General features: G+C 41.9%; 1 protein-coding gene across 1 annotated transcript in view; it reads left to right on the top strand.

Annotated features, from left to right (window-relative positions):
• The window catches only part of LOC119856408 (cysteine-rich protein 1-like), a 58,294-nt gene extending 37,572 nt beyond the window's left edge, over positions 1 to 20,722 (top strand). The window contains exons 3-4 of the mRNA XM_038403882.2: positions 14,681 to 14,735; positions 19,411 to 20,722. Of these exons, the coding sequence (XP_038259810.1) occupies positions 14,681 to 14,735; positions 19,411 to 19,493 (138 nt within the window). The 3' untranslated portion in view covers positions 19,494 to 20,722. The remainder of the gene's footprint in view (positions 1 to 14,680; positions 14,736 to 19,410) is intronic.
• The last annotated feature ends 3,683 nt before the right edge of the window (positions 20,723 to 24,405 follow it).

Below are 24,405 nucleotides of genomic sequence, written 5' to 3'. Positions count from 1 at the left end.
ACTGTCTCTTACAAATATCTGAAATGAGGGGTGGCAGCCACACCCAACAGGTTAAATGAGGTATAACCCAACCCACAATATTATACTATTATTAATTATCCATGCTGCAGTAGCATCTAGGCCCCAGCCATGGATCAGGACCCCAATGTGCACGGCACTGTACAAACACAGAACAAAAATACTGGCCTGCTACGTCTCCTCAAATCCAACAAGCCAAGCATGCCATTCAAGCAAACCACAAGGGGCTAGAATCAGATCCTTGGCTCCCGTACATCAGTGTAGCACCACTGACTTCAATAGAGCTACAGCAGCTTGCACCAGCTGAGGCTCTGGCCCTGTGACTTTAACCGGATAAGAAGCACATAATGAGAAAATGGATCAAGTCAGCCCAATGAGAAGGTCCATTATTTACAAGCTCCATCCAACCCTAACTCATTCCTAGGTGCAGTCTCCAACCAAGTCCAGCTGTAGCTGCTTCCAGTTGGCCAGCCTGCTTTTGAACCCCATGCAAAATGGTCCAGGTCTTAAAAGCACACTGTCCATATCCAGATGCCATGGCTCGCAAAGCTCTAGATGCTGCTTGTTTGAATCGAGCGCACACATTATTCCTGAACCCATTTTAAGCAGGACTTGCCCTCTCTGCTCTAGGTTCCATTTCCATGGGCTGCCGAGACACATACTGTGAGCAGCTGGTTGGAGGGCAATCCTTATCCTTTTCTTATGAGTATATGTCTATCTATCATTTTACAGGAGTGGAGTTGGCTCAGCCAATCAGATTGCAGGTTTGCTGTACTGCCACTATGCAGGCCCACCCCTGTGTTGCTATATTTCAGTAATAACCTGTACCCCATGCTAGTTAACAGCCTAGATTTCAGCCTAGAGTTTATGTACCCCAGGATAGAATAATTCCAGTTCTACCAGAGATCTCCTACGTGATCTTGGATGAGTCAGTCAATCTCCCTGGGCCTGAGCTCCCCACCTCTAAAATGGGGGTGCTGATACTGTACTTCCTTTGTCTGTCTGGCCTGTTTAGAATGTAAGCGTTTTTGGGCAGGGACTGAGCATGTGTACAGCTCCTATAGCTACAGGGCTCTGATTTCAGCTCATGTCCACGGGTGCTCCTGTTTTACAAGTAAGAATAACCGAAGAAGACAATGTGCACAATCGTTGATGCTTGGGAGTTCTGCATATCGGTGGGTGAGTTCAAAGGTGTACCTTGAAATGATTGAAGTGGAAATGATGGGAGGTGGGGAATTAAATTCTGGGGTACATGGGCAGCTCAAAGATAGCTGGATCTCAGGAAGATGTTGACACAGGAGCCGAACGCTGAATTCTCAAGGTCTAATGCTCCAGGTCTTGCCGATGGCAATTGTCCCATTGAAGTCAATGGGATTACACACAGGATAAGTGAGACAAATAGGATTTTGCCTTGAGTGAGGGATCGATTCAAAGTCAGTCTTTCCATCCACTTCGATCACTTTAGATAAGGTCCCAACAACTTTAATTCCTCTGGGGTTTGGGATTTTTTTCCGTCTCCCAAAGTAGAGAGCCACATTGAAAAAAGGAAAGTTAGAGGTGGGCTGGCTTGCCAGAGGTTGGGATGGCAGGTAACTGCACTATCATCAGATCTGTCCACAGCAATCAGCTAATATTGAGCTGAAATGAGAAGCTAAAAGAGATCTATGGCACAAAGCAATGCTCATGATACTTTATTTTAAATATCAGAGGGGTAGCTGTGTTAGTTTGGATCTGTAAAAGCGACAAAGAGTCCTGGGGGCACCTTATAGACTAACAGATGTATTGGAGCATAAGCTTTCATGAATGCACCCATGAAAGCTTATGCTCCAATACGTCTGTTAGTCTATAAGGTGCCACAGGACTCTTTGCCGCTTTTATTTTAAATGTTAAACTTTGCTTGCAGTTTTTTTTTTGTTTTTTTTTTTTTAAAGACAGACCATAACAAAAACAATCCTCTTGCTGTGTTCCCTCTATCCCACTCCCCTTCCCAGCCCTTCGGTCAGTTTATCTGCTTTCATCCCGAACTCGCCTGTAGCAGCTCTGTATTTTACTCTGTCTCAGTACACCCATATCAATGCCAGCACTTAAATACCATGAACAGGAACATTTGGGGGAGGAATAATGACATGCCTTGAGCCGCACTGAAATGCGTTGGCCTCAGTGCAGCTTTTGGGAGACAGGGAAGTAAACTGGAAAATCTTTAATGAAAGGAAATGAGAAGTGTCTCTCCTACAGAGTGGAGTAGTTAGCAAGGACTAACTCCATATGTCTAATTCATAAATTGGAAATAATCTTCTATTAGCAGAAAGTTTAGGCCCAACAGTTAGATTCTGATTGAAAATTATAAAAAATATTGTCTAACTGTTCTCATTAAAATTTTTTTTTAAAAAAAAAAAACCACCACTCAATGCAACACATTTTTTGCATTTAAAAATTTCCCATGTACTGTTTGCAACACAAACATTGAAGCATCATGCACCTAAGAGAAGTGCAATAAACCAAGGGAAATTGACTAGGATCTAGTTTGCAGTGTTGTTATAGTCATGTTGGTCCCAGGATATCAGAGAGACAAGGCAGGTGAGGTAACATCTTTTACTGGAATAACTTCTGTTGGTGAAAGAGACAAGCTTTTGAGCTCTACAGAGCTCTTCTTCAGGTCTGGGAAGGGTAATCAGAGTGTCACAGCTCAATAAAAGGTGGAACAATTTGTTAAGCATAAGGAGTTAACACATGTTGCAAGAAACCATTCAAAATCAAATAGGAAATTAACACATCCACAGTCATAGGACAAAGGAGAGTTAGGGCAGGTCTACACTAGAAATGTATATTGGCGCAGCTGCACCGATGCAGCTGCATCCCTGTAGCACATCTGGTGAAGACTCTCTAAGCTGATGGGAGAGAGCTCTTAATAACTCCACCTCTGTGAGAGGTGGGAGCTATGTCGGTGGAAGAAGCTCTCCCACCAACATAACACTGTCTATACAGGGGGGTTAGGGTTGTTATAACTATGTTAGACAGGAGTGAGGATTTCTCACACCCCTGAATGACTTAGTTGTATCGCAGTAAGTCCTACGCTCATCATTTAAAGGTGTTATGCAGGTTTCCTTTGAGGACAAAGACTGAGAGGTCAGATATAATGTGATCACTTTGTGAAAAAAGTGTTCACCCAGGGGTGATTGATAGTTTTGTCTTTTACAATTTTGCTGTGTGAGTTAATTCGAAAGCGTAGTGATTGTCTGATTTCATCCACATAATTGTTGTTGGGACATTTGATGCACCGGATGAAGTACATGATGTTTGTGATAGGCATGTGTAGGACCCATGGTTCTTGAAGGGTGTTTTGTAGGTGTTTACTGATCATCATAGCAGTGGAGATACGGCTTCAGGTTTTGAATCTGTTGTTCTGGCAGGGTCTGGCACTTCCAGTTGGTGTATCCTGGTCTGTGTGGAGTTTGTTTCTGATGAGGAGTTTGGCAAGTTTGGGGGCTAGGGTTTGGAAGGCCAGAAGATGGAAGATGGGAAAGATTTCTTTCAGGATGTGGTCCCCATCAAGTATGGGTTGTAATGGTTTGATGATACCATGCATGGGTTCCAGTGTGGGTTAGTATGTGACACTTAGGGGTGTGGGGTCAGTGGGGTGTTTTTTTGTTCTGTATTGAAGCATATTATCTCAGGGAATTATGGTGGCCCATTCCATGATGCAATCTACTTCTCTGGTGAAGAGTCCTTTTTTGGTGAAAGCAGTTTTAGGTGTGTATCCCGAATATTCTCCTCGGAGCATATTCTATGTTATCTGAGGGCCTGGCTAGAGATAACAAATTTTTTGGTGTATTTGAGGTGGATGCTGAACCTGTGGAGGCAAGTGTGATGATTCGTGGGTTTCCTTATATCTAGTTCTAGGGCTCCATTGTTGAAGCTGATCGTGTTTTTCAGGAAGGTGATGCGGGTGTGGGAATGTTCTTGAGAGAGTTTGATGGATGGATGGTGGTTGTTGAAGTTGGGGGGCACTCTAGGAGGGAGATTTGGTCATTCGTGGAGACAGCGAAAACAACCATTGATGTATCTCAGGTGTATCATTGATTTCATGCAGCATTTTTCTAGAAAATCTTCCTCCAGGTGGCCCATGAAGAGGTTGGCATATTATTCCTATGACTGCAGCAATTGCCCACTTCATTTAGAATTGTTTCTCGCACTATGTGTTAACTCCTTATGCTTAACTATCTATTCTTCCTTGTATTTAGCTGTGACATGCTGAGTACCTTTCCCAGACCTGAAGAGGAGCTCTGTGTGGACCTCAAAAACTTGTCTCTCTCACCAACGAAAGATATTACCTCATCCACCTTGTATCTCTCTAGAGTCTAGTTTCACAGGTTATACAGAAATGTAAATAAAGAGATTCATGGTGAAAACCATAAATCCTGAAGCACCCACTGAAAAATTTAGTGGGTGCTTAGCACCCATTGGCAGCAAGCTCTTTCTCCTCCCCACACAGAGCCTCCTGCCTGCCGGTGGCTCTGCTGATCAACTCCTCCCCCTCCCTCCCAGCGCCTTCCGGCTGCCATGATCAGCTGTTCCATGCCATGGAGGAAGCGCTGGAGAGGAGGGAGAGGAGTGGGGATGGGGCATGCTCAGGGGCGGGGGCAGCACTGGGTGGGAAGAGGCGGGGCGGGGACAGAGCAGAGGCAGGAAGAGGAGGGGCAGAGGTGGCACAGGGGTTGAGCACCCCTGGGACAAGGAGGAAGCTGGCACCTGTGGTGAAAACATTCTTTCCATTTGAATAACAAAGAAACATTGGTAACACACAAACAGTCTTTGGGTTTTCTTTAACAAGGATTTTAAACCTGACAGTATCTGTTTAAGTGAATTATAATATATCCCTCCTACCTGTTAAAGTGTAATTTGTGTGAGTTTTTATGTCTCCCCTACTCTGAGTGCTGCCTGCTCCCAATCCAGGTTTCCAACACAATAGTGCAAATCACAGCTTCTTCCCCATTACCACTAAACTGCCTCAGCTGGCCTGCTATCTATTGCACGACCAGTGAAGAAATATTTGTGGCTATACAACCTGGTGCTGTAAGTCCATTACCTCTGACAGCTAAGTAGCATTGGCCCAGCTCAGGCCTTGGATGGGGCAGCCAGATGTTGCAGGAAGTGTTATCAGTGGGACAGCAGGTAGCACTCTTGGGTCTGAATGAGGTGTTGTCTTTCAGATGAGATTCAAAAACAGGACTGGTACCACCTATGGTCATCAAAGATGCCATGGGACTTTAAAACAGGAGTAGGGAAATTAACTCTGATGTCATGTCCAAATTCAAAGATGGGTAATTGTAGTCTAACTCCTTAGATTCCATCTGCCGTTTTGGTTGGATAAGGTAGTCTTCACTTTCTATCCTGAATTGTTCTGTGTGTTGCTGTTTTTCATGAGACATTTGTCACATCTCATTGCAAAGGTGACTACAATTCTTCAGTGGATAGAGTGAAACTACCTACATATAATTTGTATGGCAAAACTGAATGAAACCTGTAAGATATAGATAATTACATATTTCCATTGAGTTAACTCTCTCTTTAAGCAGGTGGCGAGACTCAGCAGGCATCCAGAGAGGGAGAAATAGCAATCTTTCTAAGATTCATGCCTTTTAAGGCCAAAAGGGTCCATTAATGATAATCAAGTCTGATCTGTTGCATGGCACAGGCCTGTGATGCCTGCATGAAGCTCAAGACTGCTGGCTGCACGCCATCGTATGTTTCAGAAAAAGACATCTAATTTTGATTTACTGACCTTGGGTGATAGAGAATCCACTACATCTTTAGGAGAGCTGTTTCAATGCTTAAATCTACTCACTGTTAAAAATTTGCACCTTATTTCTAGCTTCCAGACATTATGTTATCTTTTTCCTCTAGAGCCATCTGCAGTTAGAAATGCCTTTCCCATTTAAGTATTTGTAGATCATCATCAAGCCAGCTCTTAAACTTGTCTAGGATAAACTGAATAGACTGAACTTCTTTAGTTACTCATTGTAAGGCAGGTTTTCCAGACCTTGAATCATTCTTGTAGCTCTTCTCCAAACACTTTCCAATGTGTCAACATCTTTTTTCATAGATTCACAGATTTCAAAGCCAGAAGGGACCACTGTGATCCTCTAGTCTGACCTCCTGTATACCACAGGCCACAGAATTACCCCAAAATAATTCCTAGAGCAGATCTGTTAGAAAAACATCCCATCTTGGTTTAAAAATTGCCAGTGATGGCTAATCCATCATGATCCTTGGTAAGTTGTTCCAATGGTTAATTACCCTGACTTTTAAAAATGTACACCTTATTTGCTTAGCTTCAACTTCCAGCCATTGGATCATGCTGGAACATAAGATCTGCATACTAGGTCAGATCATGGTCCATCTTGCCAATTATTATATTTCCCATGGTGGCCTGTATCTAAGCGTCAGGGGGGAGTGTAAAGAACAGGGCAATTATGGAGTGATCCACCTCTGTCTTCCATTCCCAGTTTCTGGTTGTCAGAGGTCCAGAACCGGAAACAATGTTCCAGCAGAGATTGCACTAGTGCCAAAACAAGAGGGAAAATAACCTCTCTGCTCCTACTTGAGAATCCCTTGTTTATGCATCCAAGAATCATATTAGCCCTTTCGGCCATAGTGTTGCACTAGGAGCTCACATTCAGGTACTTGTCCACCACGACCATCAAATCTTTTCAGAGTCACTGCACCCCAAAATAGAGTCCCCCGTCATGCAAGTATGGCCTATGTTCTTTTTTCCTATGTGTATACATTTAGCCATATTAAAAAGGCATATTGTTTGCTTGTGCCCAGCTTCCCAGGCAATTCAGGTTGCTCTGTATCAGAGACCTATCCTCTTCATTATTTACCATTCCCCCAATTTTGATGTCATCTGCAAACTTTATCACTGATTAATTTATTTTGTTTTCCAGATCATTGATAAAAATGTTGGTAAATTGTAACAATGGCTAATTACTCTCACTTAAAAATTATGCCTTATTTCCAGTCTGAGTTTGTCCATGATTCCATATTCCATGATTCAATGTCAAGCTAACTGTCCTATAGTTACGTAGGTCATCCTGTTTATCCTTTTAAAATATTGGCACATCATTATTTTTTCCCCCAGTATTCCAAGATATTTTAAAGAGCAACATCAATGGTTTAGAGTGTTTGCCAGCCAATTCTTTTAAAACTCATGGGTGCCAGTTATCTGATCCTGCAGATTTAAAAATGTTTAACTTTAGGAGTTACTTTATAACAACTTGCCTAGTTATTGTTGGAATAAAAAGTATTTCATTATTCCTCTAACATTTCTCTAACATCATGCAGCTTCTTTCCAATTGCACAACAAAAATTATTCAATCCTTCTGCTTTTTCTTCAGAATTATTTACAATTTTATCATATCTGTCTATTAAAGAACCTCTGTTATTTCTAGAAATTCTTTTGTTCTCGATTTATGTCCATACCTTTTCACTGATACCTTTAGCTTCCATTATCAATTGTCTGAATTTCATAACTGCTAATTTATAGTCATTACAACTTCCCTCTTTTTCAATTTGTTATATATTGTACTTTATTTTTTATAGCTGATTTCACTTCCTTTCTTAATCAGAATGATATTTTATGTGAATAAGACTTCTTTTAGGGTTGCAGGATTGTGGTTTATTTAGATATTTAGTAAAGCTTTCTTAAACACTCCCAGTTATCCATTTTTAAAATTTTTTTCTTCCAATCAATTTTGATCATAATTGTTTCCAGCATCAGAAAAATTGCCCTGTTAAAATGCAAAGTATATATATTAATAGTCAGGACTATATCCTCTTTGAACATAACAAATGTAATTAGGTCATGAGTACTTGCTCTTCGGCAACCGCTAATTCTTAGCTCAATGATCAATTCTTCTTTATCTGTCAGAATAAGGTCTAATATAGAACTGCTCCTAGTTGGATATAATACACTTAATGTTAGGAAATCATCATCTATAGTTTTAAGAAACTCAAAGGACGTTTAAATAGTGGCAGCTTCAAACTTCCTGCATATGTCCCTCCGACTGAACACCCCAATGACAACATTTATTCTTTCTGTACATTGCAAATAGATGTTTAAAGAGCTGCTTATCCTGCTCTCAATGTTTGTAACAAACTCCCACCTGTCTCCCACCTTGTGGCTCATCAGTGAGAACACTGATGCAGAAGCACTCCAGGTCCTGTGCTTTGAACTGATGGCAACTCTAAAGCAGGTGCTGGTATCTGCTGCCCACTCTGTCCTGCCTAAATAGGTGATAACATTCCTACTACATGAATCCTCCCACCATGTCACAGGAATAGCTAAGTGGCCTGCACTCTTGATCCTTGCTTCCTTATCCTCCACTGAACACCTGTGGAAAGGGACGAAAAAAGAAACTGCAATTTGTTTGCTAGTGATCAAGTAGTGCCCCTTGCCCCCTGCCACAAGCACCTGTCACAGTCTCTAAGTATATTTTACTGTTACATTCCAATACAGACATAAATAACTCAAATAGATACCAAATCAACACCCTTCCACAAATACAAATAATCATGCCTTACTCGCTCAGTCTGCCTCGTCTACGAAGGCCCAGATAAACAGCTGATTCTTGCACCATGACTGAAAAGTCTCTGACCCAAGTGTAGTAGAAAGAGAGCCTGAGACATGAGGCCTTGTATCAGAGGCCTGAACTAAAGTAGTTGTCAAGCTTTGCTAATATAAAGGAAAGTTAGCAAGAGACAGGCTGTGAGCAGGTTCACTGAACCTGGCAAGAATAGGGCTGGTATTGCAAAAAACACACACATTCCTGAGAAGTGCTGGGCACAGGACACATTCCAGAAGGGGGGTACCAGAACACTCTGATACCAAGCATGGTACAAACACACTCCCCGAAGATGATACAAGGATACACTGACCCCCTCTTAGTGATAAGGTCAGGATGACAGTGTGTTGGATTAGAGACTTTTTATCAAACCAACATGTACAAGGTAATATGTGGTAACAACCCATGTCAGGGGGCAGTAGCTAACCATGTCAGAGGGCTGATACGTCACTTGTTTGTACTGGTGTATAAAGAGGGGTCTCAGAGGGAGTGTATCTAGTCAGCCTAGTGGGGCAGTGGAAAGTCCTGCCACTGACTGAGGTGGTCCATCGTCATGGGCACACATGTGCTAGTGTAACGTAGACGTTGATCTGGGGAGCTAGGACCGTGCTTTGTCACCAATAAACCTGGCTGGGCGCCTTCACTACTGAAACGGGTCTGTGGTTTTCTTGGGCAGTATGATCGAGGTCTGCTGCCTCAGCTATCTGCGCAGAGCTAGTGCAGCACACAGAGAGAACACGCAGCCAACATCTGACAAGACCAAAGTGAATTCTAGAGCTGAGAGTCCTTAAATGGAAACATCCTGCCACCATTCTCTCCCCCACCTTTAAACGTGGGGATTCTAAGCTTGAACATCCCAGTAGATCTCAAGTGTGGATGTGTGACGGGTGGGGGAATCTGTCTGTACAGTTTATGAGTTCTGTGTGGGATTATGAACTCCCTGTATGAACTCTTTGCTAGGCCGCAGGCTCCATTTGGATGTGGGGCTCTTTACCTTCTTGGTGGTCCTGCTACCTCCGTTTTGGACTAGAATTCCTGGTGGCCAAGGGATAACGAGAGGGTTGTTGACTTGAGTGCTCAGCCATTGAAATGGAATCGCTCTAAGCAACAGACTGGCTCTCGGGACTCTGGGGTCACCTGTTGAGGCTGACCAGGGAGTCACCTGACAGAGGAGGTCTCTTTGGCCATTTGCCATGAGTTAAAGATGAGAGAAGCTGCAGTAGGACCCGGATGAGGTGGGCGGGGGGGGGGGGGGGGGGAAATGGGGAATGCTGCCTGCCTTCTTACCTACTAGAACACAGGTAGTCCCCCAGGACTCCCAAAGGAAGGATAAGCCGGAGAAGGGAAATGTGTATAGAGTTTATTATTTTTGTATGTGTCTGTGTGTTTATGTGATTAACTAAAGAGCAATAATGTGTTGGAATTTTGTGCATAGTGTCTGGGTGCAACACCTACCACATGCCTCCTGAGGGAGCTAAACTGTAACGCAGCAGGCTCAGACCTTTGGGTGGAGTTCTGGGAGAGGCAGTGTTTAAGCTACTGGGGTACCTTAGGGGTCAACACTGGACCATGGGGTCTAAGGCAGGTGGGCTGAGGGGCTCCATTTCCATGACAAGGTAAGAGACAGAGTCAGCACCCAATGAATTTGCAAGAAAGACCAAGAGAGGAACCAATACGGGATGTAGACCTGAGGTTGAAAAGGATCCTAAAGGGAGCGGGAAAGAATCCCCTAATTATCCTTCATGTGGGAACAAATGATACAGCTAGATTCTCGCTGGAAAGTATTAAGGGAGACTATGCTAGGTTGGGGAAGACGCTTAAGGAAATTGAGGCTCAGGTGATCTTTGGTGGGATCCTTCCTGTTCCTAGAGAAGGGCAACAAAGGTGTGACAAGATTATGACTGTCAACAGATGGCTTAGGCAGTGGTGCTATAAGGAGGGCTTTGGGATGTATGGCCATTGGGAGGCATTCATGGACAGAGGACAGTTCTCTCGGGATGGACTTCATCTGAGTAGGGAAGGAAATAGACTTCTAGGATGGAGGCTGGCACAACTGATAAAGAGAGCTTTAAACTAGGAATCTGGGGAAGATGGTTGGGAGATGTCCAGGTAATCTCCATGCCAGATTTTAACATTGAGAGGATAGACGACTAAGTAAGAAAGGATACAGCCGTGTGTAGGAGAATGTATATAAGGAGCGAGGGCGGTGTGGATACTAGTCTAATAGGTTATACTGGCTGTAGAATGACTGTGCCTAATAGGGTACAAAATGTGAGCGAGGCCAAACAGCAAAAATTAAGGTGTTTGTACACTAATGCGAGGAGCCTAGGTAACAAAATGGAGGAACTAGAGCTACTGGTGAAGGAAGTGAAACCAGATTTTATAGGGATAACAGAAACATGGTGGAATAGTAGTCATGACTGGACTACAGGTATTGAAGGGTATGTGCTGTTTAGGAAAGACAGAAACAAAGATAAAGGTGGTGGAGTAGCATTGTATATCAATGATGAGGTAGAATGTAAAGAAATAAGAAGTGATGCAATGGATAAGACAGAGTCCGTCTGGGCAAAAATTACATTGGGGAAGATAACTAGTAAAGCCTCTCCTACGATAGTGCTTGGGGTGTGCTATAGACCTCTGGGATCTAATTTGGATATGGATAGAGCCCTTTTTAATGTTTTTAATAAAGTAAATACTAATGGAAACTGCGTGATCATGGGAGACTTTAACTTCCCAGATATAGACTGGAGGACCAGTGCTAGTAATAATAATAAGGCTCAGATTTTCCTAGATGCGATAGCTGATGGATTCCTTCATCAAATAGTTGCTGAACCGACTAGAGGGGATGCCATTTTAGATTTGGTTTTGGTGAGTAGCAAGGACCTCATAGAAGAAATGGTTGTAGGGGACAATCTTGGCTCAAGTGATCATGAGCTAATTCAGTTCAAACTGAACAGAAGGATTAACAAAAATAAATCTGCAACTAGAGTTTTTGATTTCAAAAGGGCTGACTTTCAAAAATTAAAGAAATTAGTTAGGGAAGTGGATTGGACTGAAGAACTTATGGATCTAAAGGTAGAGGAGGCCTGGGAATACTTTAAATCAAAGCTGCAGAAGCTATCGGAAGCCTGTATCCCAAGAAAAGGGAAAAAATCATAGGAAGGAGTTGTAGACCAAGCATCTTAGAGAGGTGATTAAGAAGAAGCAGAAAGCATACAGGGAGTGGAAGATGGGAGGGATCAACAAGGAAAGCTACCTAATTGAGGTCAGAACATGTAGGGATAAAGTGAGACGGGCTAAAAGTCGAGTAGAGTTGGATCTTGCGAAGGGAATTAAAACCAATAGTAAAAGGTTCTATAGCCATATAAATAAGAAGAAAACTAAGAAAGAAGAAGTGGGGCCGCTAAACACTGAGGATGGACTGGAGGTTAAAGATAATCTAGGCATGGCCCAATATCTAAACAAATACTTTGCCTCAGTCTTTAATAAGGCTAAAGAGGATCTTAGGGAAAATGGTAGCATGACAAATGGGAATGAGGATATGGAGGTAGATATTACTTTATCTGAGGTAGAAGCAAAACTCAAACAGCTTAATGGGACTAAATCGGGGGGCGCAGATAATCTTCATCCAAGAATATTAAAGGAATTGGCACCTGAAATTGCAAACCCATTAGCAAGAATTTTTAATGAATCTGTAAACTCAGGAGTAGTACCGAATGATTGGAGGATTGCTAATATAGTTCCTATTTTTAAGAAAGGGGAAAAAAGTGATCCGGGTAACTACAGGCCAGTTAGTTTGACATCTGTAGTATGGAAGGTCCTGGAAAAAATTTTGAAGGAGAAATTAGTTAAGGACATTGAAGTCAATGGTAAATGGTACAAAATACAACATGGTTTTACAAAAGGTAGATCGTGCCAAACCAACCTAATCTCCTTTTTTGAAAAAGAAACAGATTTTTTTAGATAAAGGAAATGCAGTGGATCTAATTTACCTAGATTTCAGTAAGGCATTTGATACCGTGCCACATGGAGAATTATTAGTGAAATTGGAAAAGATGGGGATCAATATGAACATCAAAAGGTGGATAAGGAATTGGTTAAAGGGGAGACTGCAACGGGTCCGACTGAAAGGTGAACTGTCAGGCTGGAGGGAGGTTCCCAGTGAAGTTCCTCAGGGATCGGTTTTGGAACCAATCTTATTTAATCTTTTTATTACTGACCTTGGCACAAAAAGTGGGAGTGTGCTAATAAAGTTTGCAGATGATACAAAACTGGGAGGTATTGCCAATTCAGAGAAGGATCGGGATATTATACAGGAGGATCTGGATGACCTTGTAAACTGGAGTAATAGTAATAGCATGAAATTTAATAGTGAGAAGTGTAAGGTTATGCATTTAGGGATTAATAACAAGAATTTTAGTTATAAGCTGGGGACGCATCCATTAGAAGTAACGGAAGAGGAGGAGGACATTGGAGTATTGGTTGATCATAGAATTACTATGAGCTGCCAATTTGATATGGCTGTGAAAAAAGGTAATGCGGTTTTGGGATGCATCAGGAGAGGCATTTCCAGTAGGGATAAGGAGGTTTTAGTACCATTATAGAAGGCACTGGTGAGACCTCACCTAGAATACTGTGTGCAGTTCTGGTCTCCCATGTTTAAAAAGGATGAATTCAAACTGGAGCAGGTACAGAGAAGGGCTACTAGGATGATTCGAGGAATGGATAACTTGTCTTATGAAAGGAGACTTAAGGAGCTTGGCTTGTTTAGCCTAACTAAAAGAAGGTTGAGGAGAGATATGATTGCTCTCTATAAATATATCAGAGGGATAAATATAGGAGAGGGAGAGGAATTATTTAAGCTCAGCAGCAATGTGGACACAAAAAAAATGGGTATAAACTGGCCACCAGGAAGTTTAGACTTGAAATTAGACGAAGGTTTCTAACCATCAGAGGAGTGAAGTTTTGAAATAGCCTTCCAAGGGAAGCAGTGGGGGCAAAAGATCTATCTGGTTTTAAGATTCTACTTGATAAGTTTATGGAGGAGATGGTATGATGGGATAATGTGATTTTGGTAAGTAATTGATTTTTAAATATTCAGGGTAAATAGGACTAATCCCCTGAGATGGGATATTAGATAGATGGAATCTGAGTTACCCAGGAAAGAATTTTCTGTAGTATCTGGCTGGTGAATCTTGCCCATATGCTCAGGGTTTAGCCGATCGCCATATTTGGGGTCGGGAAGGAATTTTCCTCCAGGGCAGATTGGAAGAGGCCCTGGAGGTTTTTTGCCTTCCTCTGTAGCATGGGGCATGGTTGACTTGAGGGAGACTTCTCTGCTCCTTGGAGTCTTTAAACCACGATTTGAGGACTTCAATAGCTCAGACATAGGTGAGGTTTTTCGTAGGAGTGGGTGGGTGAGATTCTGTGGCCTGCGTTGTGCAGGAGGTTGGACTAGATGATCAGAATGGTCCCTTCTGACCTTAATATCTATGAATCTATGAATCTACTGCAGCCTATTGAGGCCCAGGGAAGCTTAAAACATCCAGGGCTCCAGCGGTTGGATTCCTTACAGCAAGCTGTTTGCCAGTCACTGGGAAAGGATGACGAGATGGGAAAGGATGACGAGATCACTTGATGATTGCCTTTTCTGTTCATTCCCTCTGGGACACCTGGCATTGGCCACCGTTGGAAGACAGGATACTGGGCTATACGGTCCGTTGGTCTGGCCCAGTATGACCGTTCTTATGTTCTTAAGCTAGCGGGCGGCCAATAGGGGAGCCTGACCACATCTGTGACAGGAAGTAAAACAAGGAATGAAAGATGGTTTCTTAATGCAGAAGTCCTAAGCCATGCAGGGCTTTATAAATCCACACCTACACCGTGAATACTCAGAGACAAACTGGAAGGAAGACTCTGAAACAATATACAAGATATTATCACAAGTGGTGCTTTAGGGGTTTACAGTGTGTAGGAAAAATCTAGTTCCTAGAACTAGTCCTTAGTTGTCACTAAACCTTGCTGTTCTTCTTTCACAGTATGATGACAAACCCTACTGCAATCACTGCTACCTGCAGCACTTTGGACCAAGAGGTAATATCCTTGCTTACTCACTAGATCACCCTTCACTATTATCCTGTAATTCAACAGACTGATTTTTAAAAGCAGCCTCTAAATCTGTGCCCTCTGTTTTCCAGGAACAGTCATTTGTGCATGGAACAAGAATGAATTTTCCCAATTAAATAACATTTGTGGGAGCAAATAAGAGTTAGACAGTCAACAATCTCATTTGTGCACAGAAATCCCAAGCTGAAGTGCAAATAATTTATGCAGGCAAATTTGCAAGTGAAAATTTAGATATTGGATTGAAGCCCCTTCGAAAATGCAATCAATAATATTTAAGGTTAAGATTCTATCATGGTATTTTTAGTCAAAATCAGGGACAGGTCACGGGCAATAAACAAAAATTCACACTAGCCCGCAACCTGTCCCTGACTTTGAAAATATCCTGCGGGGGGAAGACAAACAGAGCTCTGCCAGGGGCTTGCAGCTGCTCCAGCTCCAGGGGGTTAACCCAACCTCAGCCACTACTCCGGTGGCCCAGGGCTGGCTGCCAGTCAGCTGTTTGGCAGCCCTGGGGCTGGTCACCGATCAGCTGCTCTGGCAGCTGCTGGTCTGGCAGCTCCAGGGCTGAAAGCTACTCCAGAAGAAATCATGGAGGTTCCAGAAAATCACAGAATCTATGACCTCCATGACAGAATCGTATCCTTAATAATATTTAATGTTGTATTGACATCTTCCAGTTTCATTATGCCTTTCTGAGACACATATTCTTAGCAAATGTTTCTAGGGCATGAAGAAAGAACACAACAGAGGGGGCTGTTGGAAGTAGCATGGCCTAAAGGAATGACTGGAAAGTTGGGTCTTAGGCGTTTGTGAGTTTTAATCTTTGCTCTCCAGCTAGAGACTGTCTCTTTTTTATATGTTTGTATGGCACTTAGGACAATGGGGCACTGGCCTTTAGTTGCTACCATAATACACATAATAATAAATCTGTGTGGCCTTGGGAAAAATCGCTTCAGCTCTCTGCCTCAGTTTCCCCATCTCTGTAATGGGGGTAATAATCCCTCACTCACAGAGGGCTCAGTCCTGCAAACCCTTACTCACCTGAGGAAGCCCTATTCCAGTGTCGGGAGGACTCAACCTGCAATTAGTTAATGATTGTAATGCATTTCTAACACATGGCACTGGATTCGCATCTCGCACCAGTTTTACAGTATCATAACTGCGTTGTGCTGCCATGTAGTTACTCCTGACCTACAGCAAGAGGAGGATCAGGCAAGTATTATATGTAATAAATGCTAAGGGCATCCTTATTATTATTATTATTGCTGTTTTACCCTCATTTACGCCTTCCCTGGCTGATGTCGGGGATATTCACAAAACAATGGGACGTAGCTAGGGTGACCAGATAGCAAGTATGAAAAATCGGGATGAGGTATGTGGGGTAATAGGCACCTATATAAGAAAAAGCCCCAAATGTCGGGACTGTCCTTATAAAATTGAGACATCTCGTCAACCTAGAAGTAGCTAACACTCAAACAAACACTCAAGCAAACAAACTCATCAAGAAACTGCAGACTGGCTTGATTTGCATCCACTTGGATAGAGTCCAAAGTTCCTTTCATTCTCATGTAGTATCTGGTGAAAGAGGGGAGAGAGATGAGCCCGAATGAGCTACTCATTCTACCTCAAAATGTCCGTGCCTGCTCCTGAGTCAGTGAGGTCTAGTCCAACTCCAGAGGAACAGTTTATAATGCACATGGGTTTCCATTCCCACTGGTGCGTGAGACCTTCACTCCCATGCTAGGAAGAATTATACAAGGTGACAGTTATCTAAGAAAAATGATTGTAGCTTTTCCTGTTACTTTCACCCTGATGTCCATCTGATGAAGCACCATGAATTTTGTGCAGACTGTTTTGCATTTAAAAGAGGAGAATGCCTTTCAGAGGTGTGGACCTGTGCATGGCCAAAGCTCCATTCCCAGCTAGCACTCAAACTCAGATCCTGATCATAGCAGAGTTTCCTATCCAGGACATAGGTCAGGTTCTGAAATCCAGCTCCAGCGTAGGCATTCATGTTCAGAGCTAAGTGAATAATGGATTTTTTGGTTCAGTGGCCAAGCCAGAAAATCCTCCCTCAAAATCCAGTTTGATTTGAAACAAAATCTCTTTCCCCCAAATTTTTTATCAAATTGAAACACCTCTAAAAAAATAAAAATTTTGTTTTGAAACAACCACACCATTTTAGTCGATTTCAAACTATGACTACAGTGATACTTATTTTTTAGTGTTGTGTTTCGATGTGGCTCTTTTGAGGTGGTTTTCATCTTTTTTATTTAAATTGGCCAAATGTGAAAATGAAATGCCATTTTGAAATGAAAAAAAAATCTAAACAAAATGTTCTTTTTAGGAAAAAATGTTTTCTGGGTGTTTTTGGAGGAAATGATTATGCAAAGCTGATCCAAATTCGCAAATAGTTTTGGAGACACGCCCTACAACCAATGCATTTTTTGGCAAAATTTCTATTTGCCCGAAATGTTTCCCAATTCTTTCCATATTGCCCTGCTAGGCAGAGTGTCTGGGCTCCTCGCTAATATCTCAGCACCACTCCGTGAGAGAGGGAATTGTTATTACACAGATGCAGAACTGAGGCACAGAGAAATGAAGTGACTTGTCTAAGGTCACACTGGAAGCCTGTGGGAGAGCAAGAACTGAACCCAGGACTCAAGGGACCCAGGCAACAAGCTTAACAAGGCCCCCTTCCCCAGCAAAGAAGCAGCAGAGGATCTGATTCTGATTACATTTACACCAGTGTAAACCAGGAGCAAATTCCTGGAAGTCAGTTATTTATTATTGTTATTATTTACAGCAGGGCATGGAGGCCCTAGCCAACATCACAGCCTCCCAATGCGAGGTGCTCCACATACACACAGTAAAAGACAAGAGCTTACAGTCTAAATAGACAAGACAGACAACGGGTGAGAGAAAAGGATACTATGTAGAAGCACAGTTGAGGCACTGAGAAATTGAGTGATTTGCCCAAGGTCACAAAGGAAATCTGGAATAAAGGCAGGAACTGATCCACATTTCCTAAATCCCAGGACAGAGCATGCGAGTGCATGCAGACTGGTGAAATCAGAATCAAGCCCAAGGTTTGCATTCGATCTCTGATCCAAAAAGAAATTATAAAATTGCATTATGTTCAGAGAATGTCAATGGCAGGCTGGGTAGTGCACTAGCCTTTCATCTACAGAAGTGGAAGCCTCAAGTCAAAATGAATCTGGAGGTGTTTCACATATCACAAAACTACTGCATGGCTGGCAGGCCTGTCTCAAAAAGGACACAGGACAAGAATAGCTGAAGTTTTGTAGGTTGGGATAGATCTGTTTGTCACGAGAAACAAATTCACCCATTGGTTGTACAACCAATTATTCTTATTAATAACCACATTTATTACAGCAGTGCCTAAAGGCCACCCAAGAGTGGGGTCCCATTGCACTAGGTGCTGTACAAACAGAGCAGTAGATGCTCCCTGCCTTGAAGAGCTTACAGTCTACACTGAACTGTTCTTTATGGGCCTATGCTTGGCCTACACACAGGTTTTGTACCAACATGATTATGCCAGTTAAGAGAGTGATTTTTTATTTTATTTTTTTTTTTACCACTTCAGCCCCTGTTGCAGATGCTATTATACTGGTCCAAAGGTGCCTTATACCAGCATATTTTATTTCACTTCCTACATGGGAATAAGTTGTACTGCTATAAGCACATTTAGAACAGCACAATGACATCCCCCTTAGGGGGTTGTACCACTTTACTTATACTGGCGGATTCAAACAGTACGACTTATATGTGTAAAAAAGGCCTAAGCCCCTTTTAAACCATTCTTTATATGGTTACTCATAGAAGAGTTTACACAAAACATTTTCAGACTACGTGGTGTTTGTGAACTGATCACTTTGGACAGTCCCTGTGTGTTATTTGTGTTGTGTGGTGGCTCACCTCAGTCATATGGTAATGTTTCTGGTATCTGGTTGGATGACTGAACCATTTTAAGCAGGAGAACAATGAATAGTCAACTTCTGTTGTGAAAAAAGATCATTCATGCTAAATTCATCAAAAATATCAGGATTTGTGAATGTTTTCACCAACACCCATTCCTTAGTGCAACAACATGACTTCAGGAATGACTGTTAACCCAACCCAGTGCTTTTATGCACAGAAATATTAGTGGATTCCTTTTTTTAAATCACAGAAACTGTTCCTCCTGATTGACACTGCAAAAGTTGTTTATGACATCAGACTAAATTCCCTATATAAGAGGTATTCCACAGTGCTGTTCTATGCCAAAATGGACCCAATAATTAAGACATCGAGCTTCCATGTTGAAGAGGATGTTATCAGAGCTCATGTTTAGTTTGGTTTCTCCTGAGACCAAGAAGTTCATGAGAGTTCAGTTTTTAATTGAAGAGCTTGTCAAAGCTTCTACAGTTCTTTGAGTAAGCATAATTTCCTCCAGTTCCTAATAGCAAGTGGAATCTTTGATGAGGTTTTCAAAGATGACAACACTTCAAGATTAGGTTTTACAGTACATTTCTGTTTTTAATTACCCATCCCCCCTGAAATTTAACATTTCCTTTTGTTCCTCTCTGTGGTCTTTCTTATTCGTTTGTCCTCTTGGTATTTTTGTTGTGTTATTTTAAAGGAACAAGATGGCCAACGTCTCGCTCATCTCTTGGGGCAGCTTCCTCTCCCAAAGTTCCAGTGGGAAACCAGAACAGCTCCTAGATGGCCCTGCGTTTAATATTCAAAACTCAGAGACTCATTACTGGACTGTGATAAAGTAGCAAGATCTCATTGTATTTTTACCCATAGACTAAGAAAAATGCACCTGAAGTAGAATGTTGCTTCTGAGAATGACTGATAATCCAGACAAATCATAAGAGAACATGCTTCTAAAGTGAAATCCCTCCTACTGCAGATTAAAATTGTGCTGTGATAAATGAATTTTAATGAGCTACAATGAATTTTAATGGGATATATTCTTGTTTGTGTGAAGGGGACATATTCATAGCATCAACTTGATTTTCTAACAGCTTAGAAATTGTTGGTTTACTCATCTGTTACCTGAATTGACACTGAAATCTGTAAATAATTATCTCTTTTCCACCTGGAAGTCCATTATACTGGTAACTTTCTCAGCAATGATCAATAGGTGTCTCCAATTGTTCCCTGGTTGGACAGCTCAGATGTACAAATCTGTCCACCTCATCTTTTCCAGTAGGGCAAAAAGCTGGAAGCTTGGAACCCATTACTATCAATATTTCCCCAGCTTTCTTCCCTGAATCTGTCTGACTGGCAGCTGTTGGGAATGTCAGCACATGCCTTGGTTACTCTACTGAAATGGTCATCTCTATCATGGTGCAATTTGTCTTTATGTGTACATGAGTTGGAGTGGATGGAACAGTAGCCCAGTGATAGTATTTAAGTTCTGTAAAGACACATGTATGTCTCTGCATTTGCCCAATCACGGATGCCTCCAGTGGTCACCCTAAATTCTTATTACAACCGGGGTCCTGACTCAGTCCCCTGAACTTTAAGCATGAGAGTAGGGCCATTGATGTCCATGGTCAGAGTCTAGGCTCCTCTATTACTGATAATTTCTTTTCCCCAACAAGTATTGTTCTGATAGCCTGTAATTTTGTGTATTTCTGAATTAACTTTGCTAATTCATATAACTGGAGTTTTGTGGGTCTTTACACCCCTCTCAATTTCCCCACATTCTTCCATTGTACTGAATGATCAGACCTGAAGGAATTTCACATCATTAAACACATCCACACCCTACTCAAAGAAATACCAATTCATTGGCATTTTTATACAAAAGCAGACTAAAATTAATTAATGGAAAGAAACTCCAGCAGAATGGAAGATGTGATGTGATGTTCTTGTACTGAAATGTCTTGCTTATTAAATCTATGAATGCCTTGCTTATTAAATCTCTACCCCTTGTAAAATAGATGATGGATTTTTAATGTGTGCTTAGGATTCCAATGAGCCAAAGTGAGCTTGAAAACTCCTAATTACTGTATTTTTGCAATAGATGTCACTGTGAGTAAGTGGTGGTATCGTTTCAATATGTGAAATGGACTTCTCCATTTCTGTTTCAATCTGCATTCCAAGTTTTCAGAGTTTCTTTCACTATTATGAATCATTCTCACCTTTTTCAGTCTAATATTTTATGCAACAAGTTCACACAACTCTTCCCTCTGAAAATCATACATACAATCCAGTTGGCAGTTGCCTGATATCCTTTTTGAATTTAGCTACTGGTACATGCAAACGGTAAACACCAAGAGGATGATGTTGTTAGCAACTCTGATGCAATTAACCTGCATTCCAGAATTAGATAACTTTTCCTTGAAGAAAGAAAAGGAGTACTTGTGGCACCTTAGAGACTAACAAATTTATATGAGCATAAGCTTTTGTGAGCTACAGCTCACTTCATCGGATGCATCCGATGAAGTGAGCTGTAGCTCACGAAAGCTTATGCTCTAATAAATTTGTTAGTCTCTAAGGTGCCACAAGTACTCCTTTTCTTTTTGCGAATACAGACTAACACGGCTGCTACTCTGAAACTTTTCCTTGTAGGTGGCTTCAGTCTACTTTGTTCAGATAGGAGTAAGTAGAGCAGCTAACTGCACCTCATTTAGGTACAGGATAAGGAGGCAAAAACAACCTGGACAACGGATGGCCTTGTGATGGCCTTTTGTAGTAGAATTCAGGAAGAGTTCAGCTCAGCTCGTGTTTCTGATATAGCTTTACTGTGTAACCTTGAGCAAAGCCCTTAATCTCTCAGCACCTCAATTCTCTGCATGTACATCAGAGGGATGCTGTATTAAAAGTTGTGAGGTGCTTAGATATTAGGGTGGTCATTTAAAAAGCTAGATAAATGTTATGTCCTCCTGCAAATCACATCACAGGATAGGCCAGGGGTTCTCAAACTTTATTGCACCACAACCCCCTTCTGACAACAAAAATTACTACAGGATCCCAGGAGGGGGGAACAGAAGCCTGAACCTGCCTAAGCCCCACCACCCAGGTTGGTAGGGGGACCAAAGCCAATGCCCCACTGCCCTAGGCTGGAGGGACCAAAACCCAAGGGCTTCAGCCCCAGGCAGGGGGCCTGTAACCTTACCCCTGCTGTCCAGGGCTGAAGCCTCAGGCTTGGGCTTTGGCCCTAGGCCCCAGCAAGTTTAAGCCAGCTCTGGCAACCCCATTAAAATGGGGTTGCAGCCAATTTTGGGGTCCCGTCCCATACCACTAGGATAAGCCGTTGCCAATTGGCTACAACCAGTGTACACATTTTTTGTGTTTTACAAAAATCAAGAAACAACATCTAAAATAAGTCACTGAGTCACACAAAGGCTCTGAGTGTGATCACCTATCACCAAAGGCTAAATTGTACAGCTGATCCAAAATGCCAATTATTTTTCATGGGAAATGAATTTATTTCTCCCCCTAAATTATCCACAATGTGTTTTTATTATTAAATATTATTATGAAAAGCAAACAGAAAACCAAAACATTTCTATTTAATTTTTTTTCCCAAAACTTGGGTTTTGATGGAAAATTGGGGTTTTGACAAAATGAACATTTCTGCAGAAAGTGTCTGTTTTCTGAGGGAAATGTGGTTTTCTTATTGAAAACGTGAAACTCCAAAACTTTTCAGCCAAAAGGGTTTTTCGACAAACGGTACAAATTTTCCATAAGGACCCCCCCCCCATTTTCTAATTAACTCTGCACCTGAGATGTATTTCTACCTTTCAGGTACCACCTATACCACCAGCTTTGGCGTTGTGCTAGGACACATGCCTGCCCCTTGATAGCAATGGTTGAAACATTGATTTTGGAGAAGCCGCAGCTTCACATCCCTTTACAATTAACTTGATTTTTGGATCTGCTCAGAAAAACAAACACTGCACAGCAATGGCAATGAGTAGCACTGATTTATAGATTCATAGATTCATAAATACTAAGGTCCGAAGGGACCATTCTGATCATCTAGTCCGACCTCCTGCACAACGCAGGCCACAGAATCTCACCCACCCACTCCTACGAAAAACCTCACCTACGTCTGAGCTATTGAAGTCCTCAAATCATGGTTTAAAGACTTCAAGGAGCAGAGAATCCCCCCTCAAGTGACCCATGCCCCATGCTACAGAGGAAGGCGAAAAACCTCCAGGGCCTCTTCCAATCTGCCCTGGAGGAAAATTCCTTCCTGACCCCAAATATGGCGATCAGCTGAACCCTGAGCATATGGGCAAGATTAACCAGCCAGATACTACAGAAAATTCTTTCCTGGGTAACTCAGATCCCACCCATCTAATATCCCATCTCAGGGGATTAGGCCTATTTACTCTGAATATTTAAAAATCAATTAATTACCAAAATCACATTATCCCATCATACCACCTCCTCCATAAACTTATCGAGTAGAATCTTAAAGCCAGATAGATCTTTTGCCCCCACTGCTTCCCTTGGAAGGCTATTCCAGAACATCACTCCTCTGATGGTTAGAAACCTTCGTCTAATTTCAAGTCTAAACTTCCTGGTGGCCAGTTTATACCCATTTGTTCTTGTGTCCACATTGGTGCTGAGCTTAAATAATTCCTCTCCCTCTCCTATATTTATCCCTCGGATATATTTATAGAGAGCAATCATATCTCCCCTCAACCTTCTTTTAGTTAGGCTAAACAAGCCAAGCTCCTTGAGTCTCCTTTCATAAGACAAGTTTTCCATTCCGCGGATCATCCTAGTAGCCCTTCTCTGTACCTGTTCCACTTTGAATTCATCCTTTTTAAATATGGGAGACCAGAACTGCACACAGTATTCCAGGTGAGGTCTCACCAATGCCTTGTATAATGGTACTAAAACCTCCTTATCCCTACTGGAAATACCTCTCCTGATGCATCCCAAAACCGCATTAGCTTTTTTCACAGCCATATATTGAAAATATTAGCCATATTAGCAATTCTCCAATCATACGGTACAACTCCTGAGTTTACAGATTCATTAAAAATTCGTGCTAATGGACTTTCAATTTCAGGTGCCAATTCCTTTAATATTCTTGGATGAAGATTATCTGGGCCCCCCAATTTATTCCCATTAAGCTGTTTGAGTTTCGCTTCTACCTCAGATATGGTAATATCTGCCTCCATATCCTCATTCCCATTTGTCATGCTACCATTATCCCTAAGATCCTCTTTAGCCTCATTAAAGACTGAGGCAAAGTATTTGTTTAGATATTGGGCCATGCCTAGATTATCTTTAACCTCCACTCCATCCTCAGTGTTAAGCGGCCCCACTTCTTTCTTAGTTTTCTTCTTATTTATATGGCTATAGAACCTTTTACTATTGGTTTTAATTCCCTTTGCAAGGTCCAACTCTAGCAATAAACCTTGCTTTATGGACCGATACACAGAAGCTCTTAACTTCTCTTTGGTATGGTACTTAAAGGCCTTTCTGTGATCTTGTTTTCAAGTACAGATGTGCCAAATCAACACGGGTATGTATGTCTTGTGTTTTGTTATTCTACTGCAATACCAGTTCCATAGAATATAACTCTGTTAGCATGTCCCAGAGCCTTAAGTCTTCTCTTCAGTCCTACCAAACAGTCCTTCATGTGATCAGTTAGGGC

This window comes from Dermochelys coriacea, chromosome 5 (genome assembly GCF_009764565.3).
Source record: "Dermochelys coriacea isolate rDerCor1 chromosome 5, rDerCor1.pri.v4, whole genome shotgun sequence".
NCBI classification, from domain to species: domain Eukaryota; kingdom Metazoa; phylum Chordata; order Testudines; family Dermochelyidae; genus Dermochelys; species Dermochelys coriacea.
The sequence above is the reverse complement of the archived record's forward strand: the minus strand, read 5'-3'. Positions and strand labels throughout refer to the sequence as shown.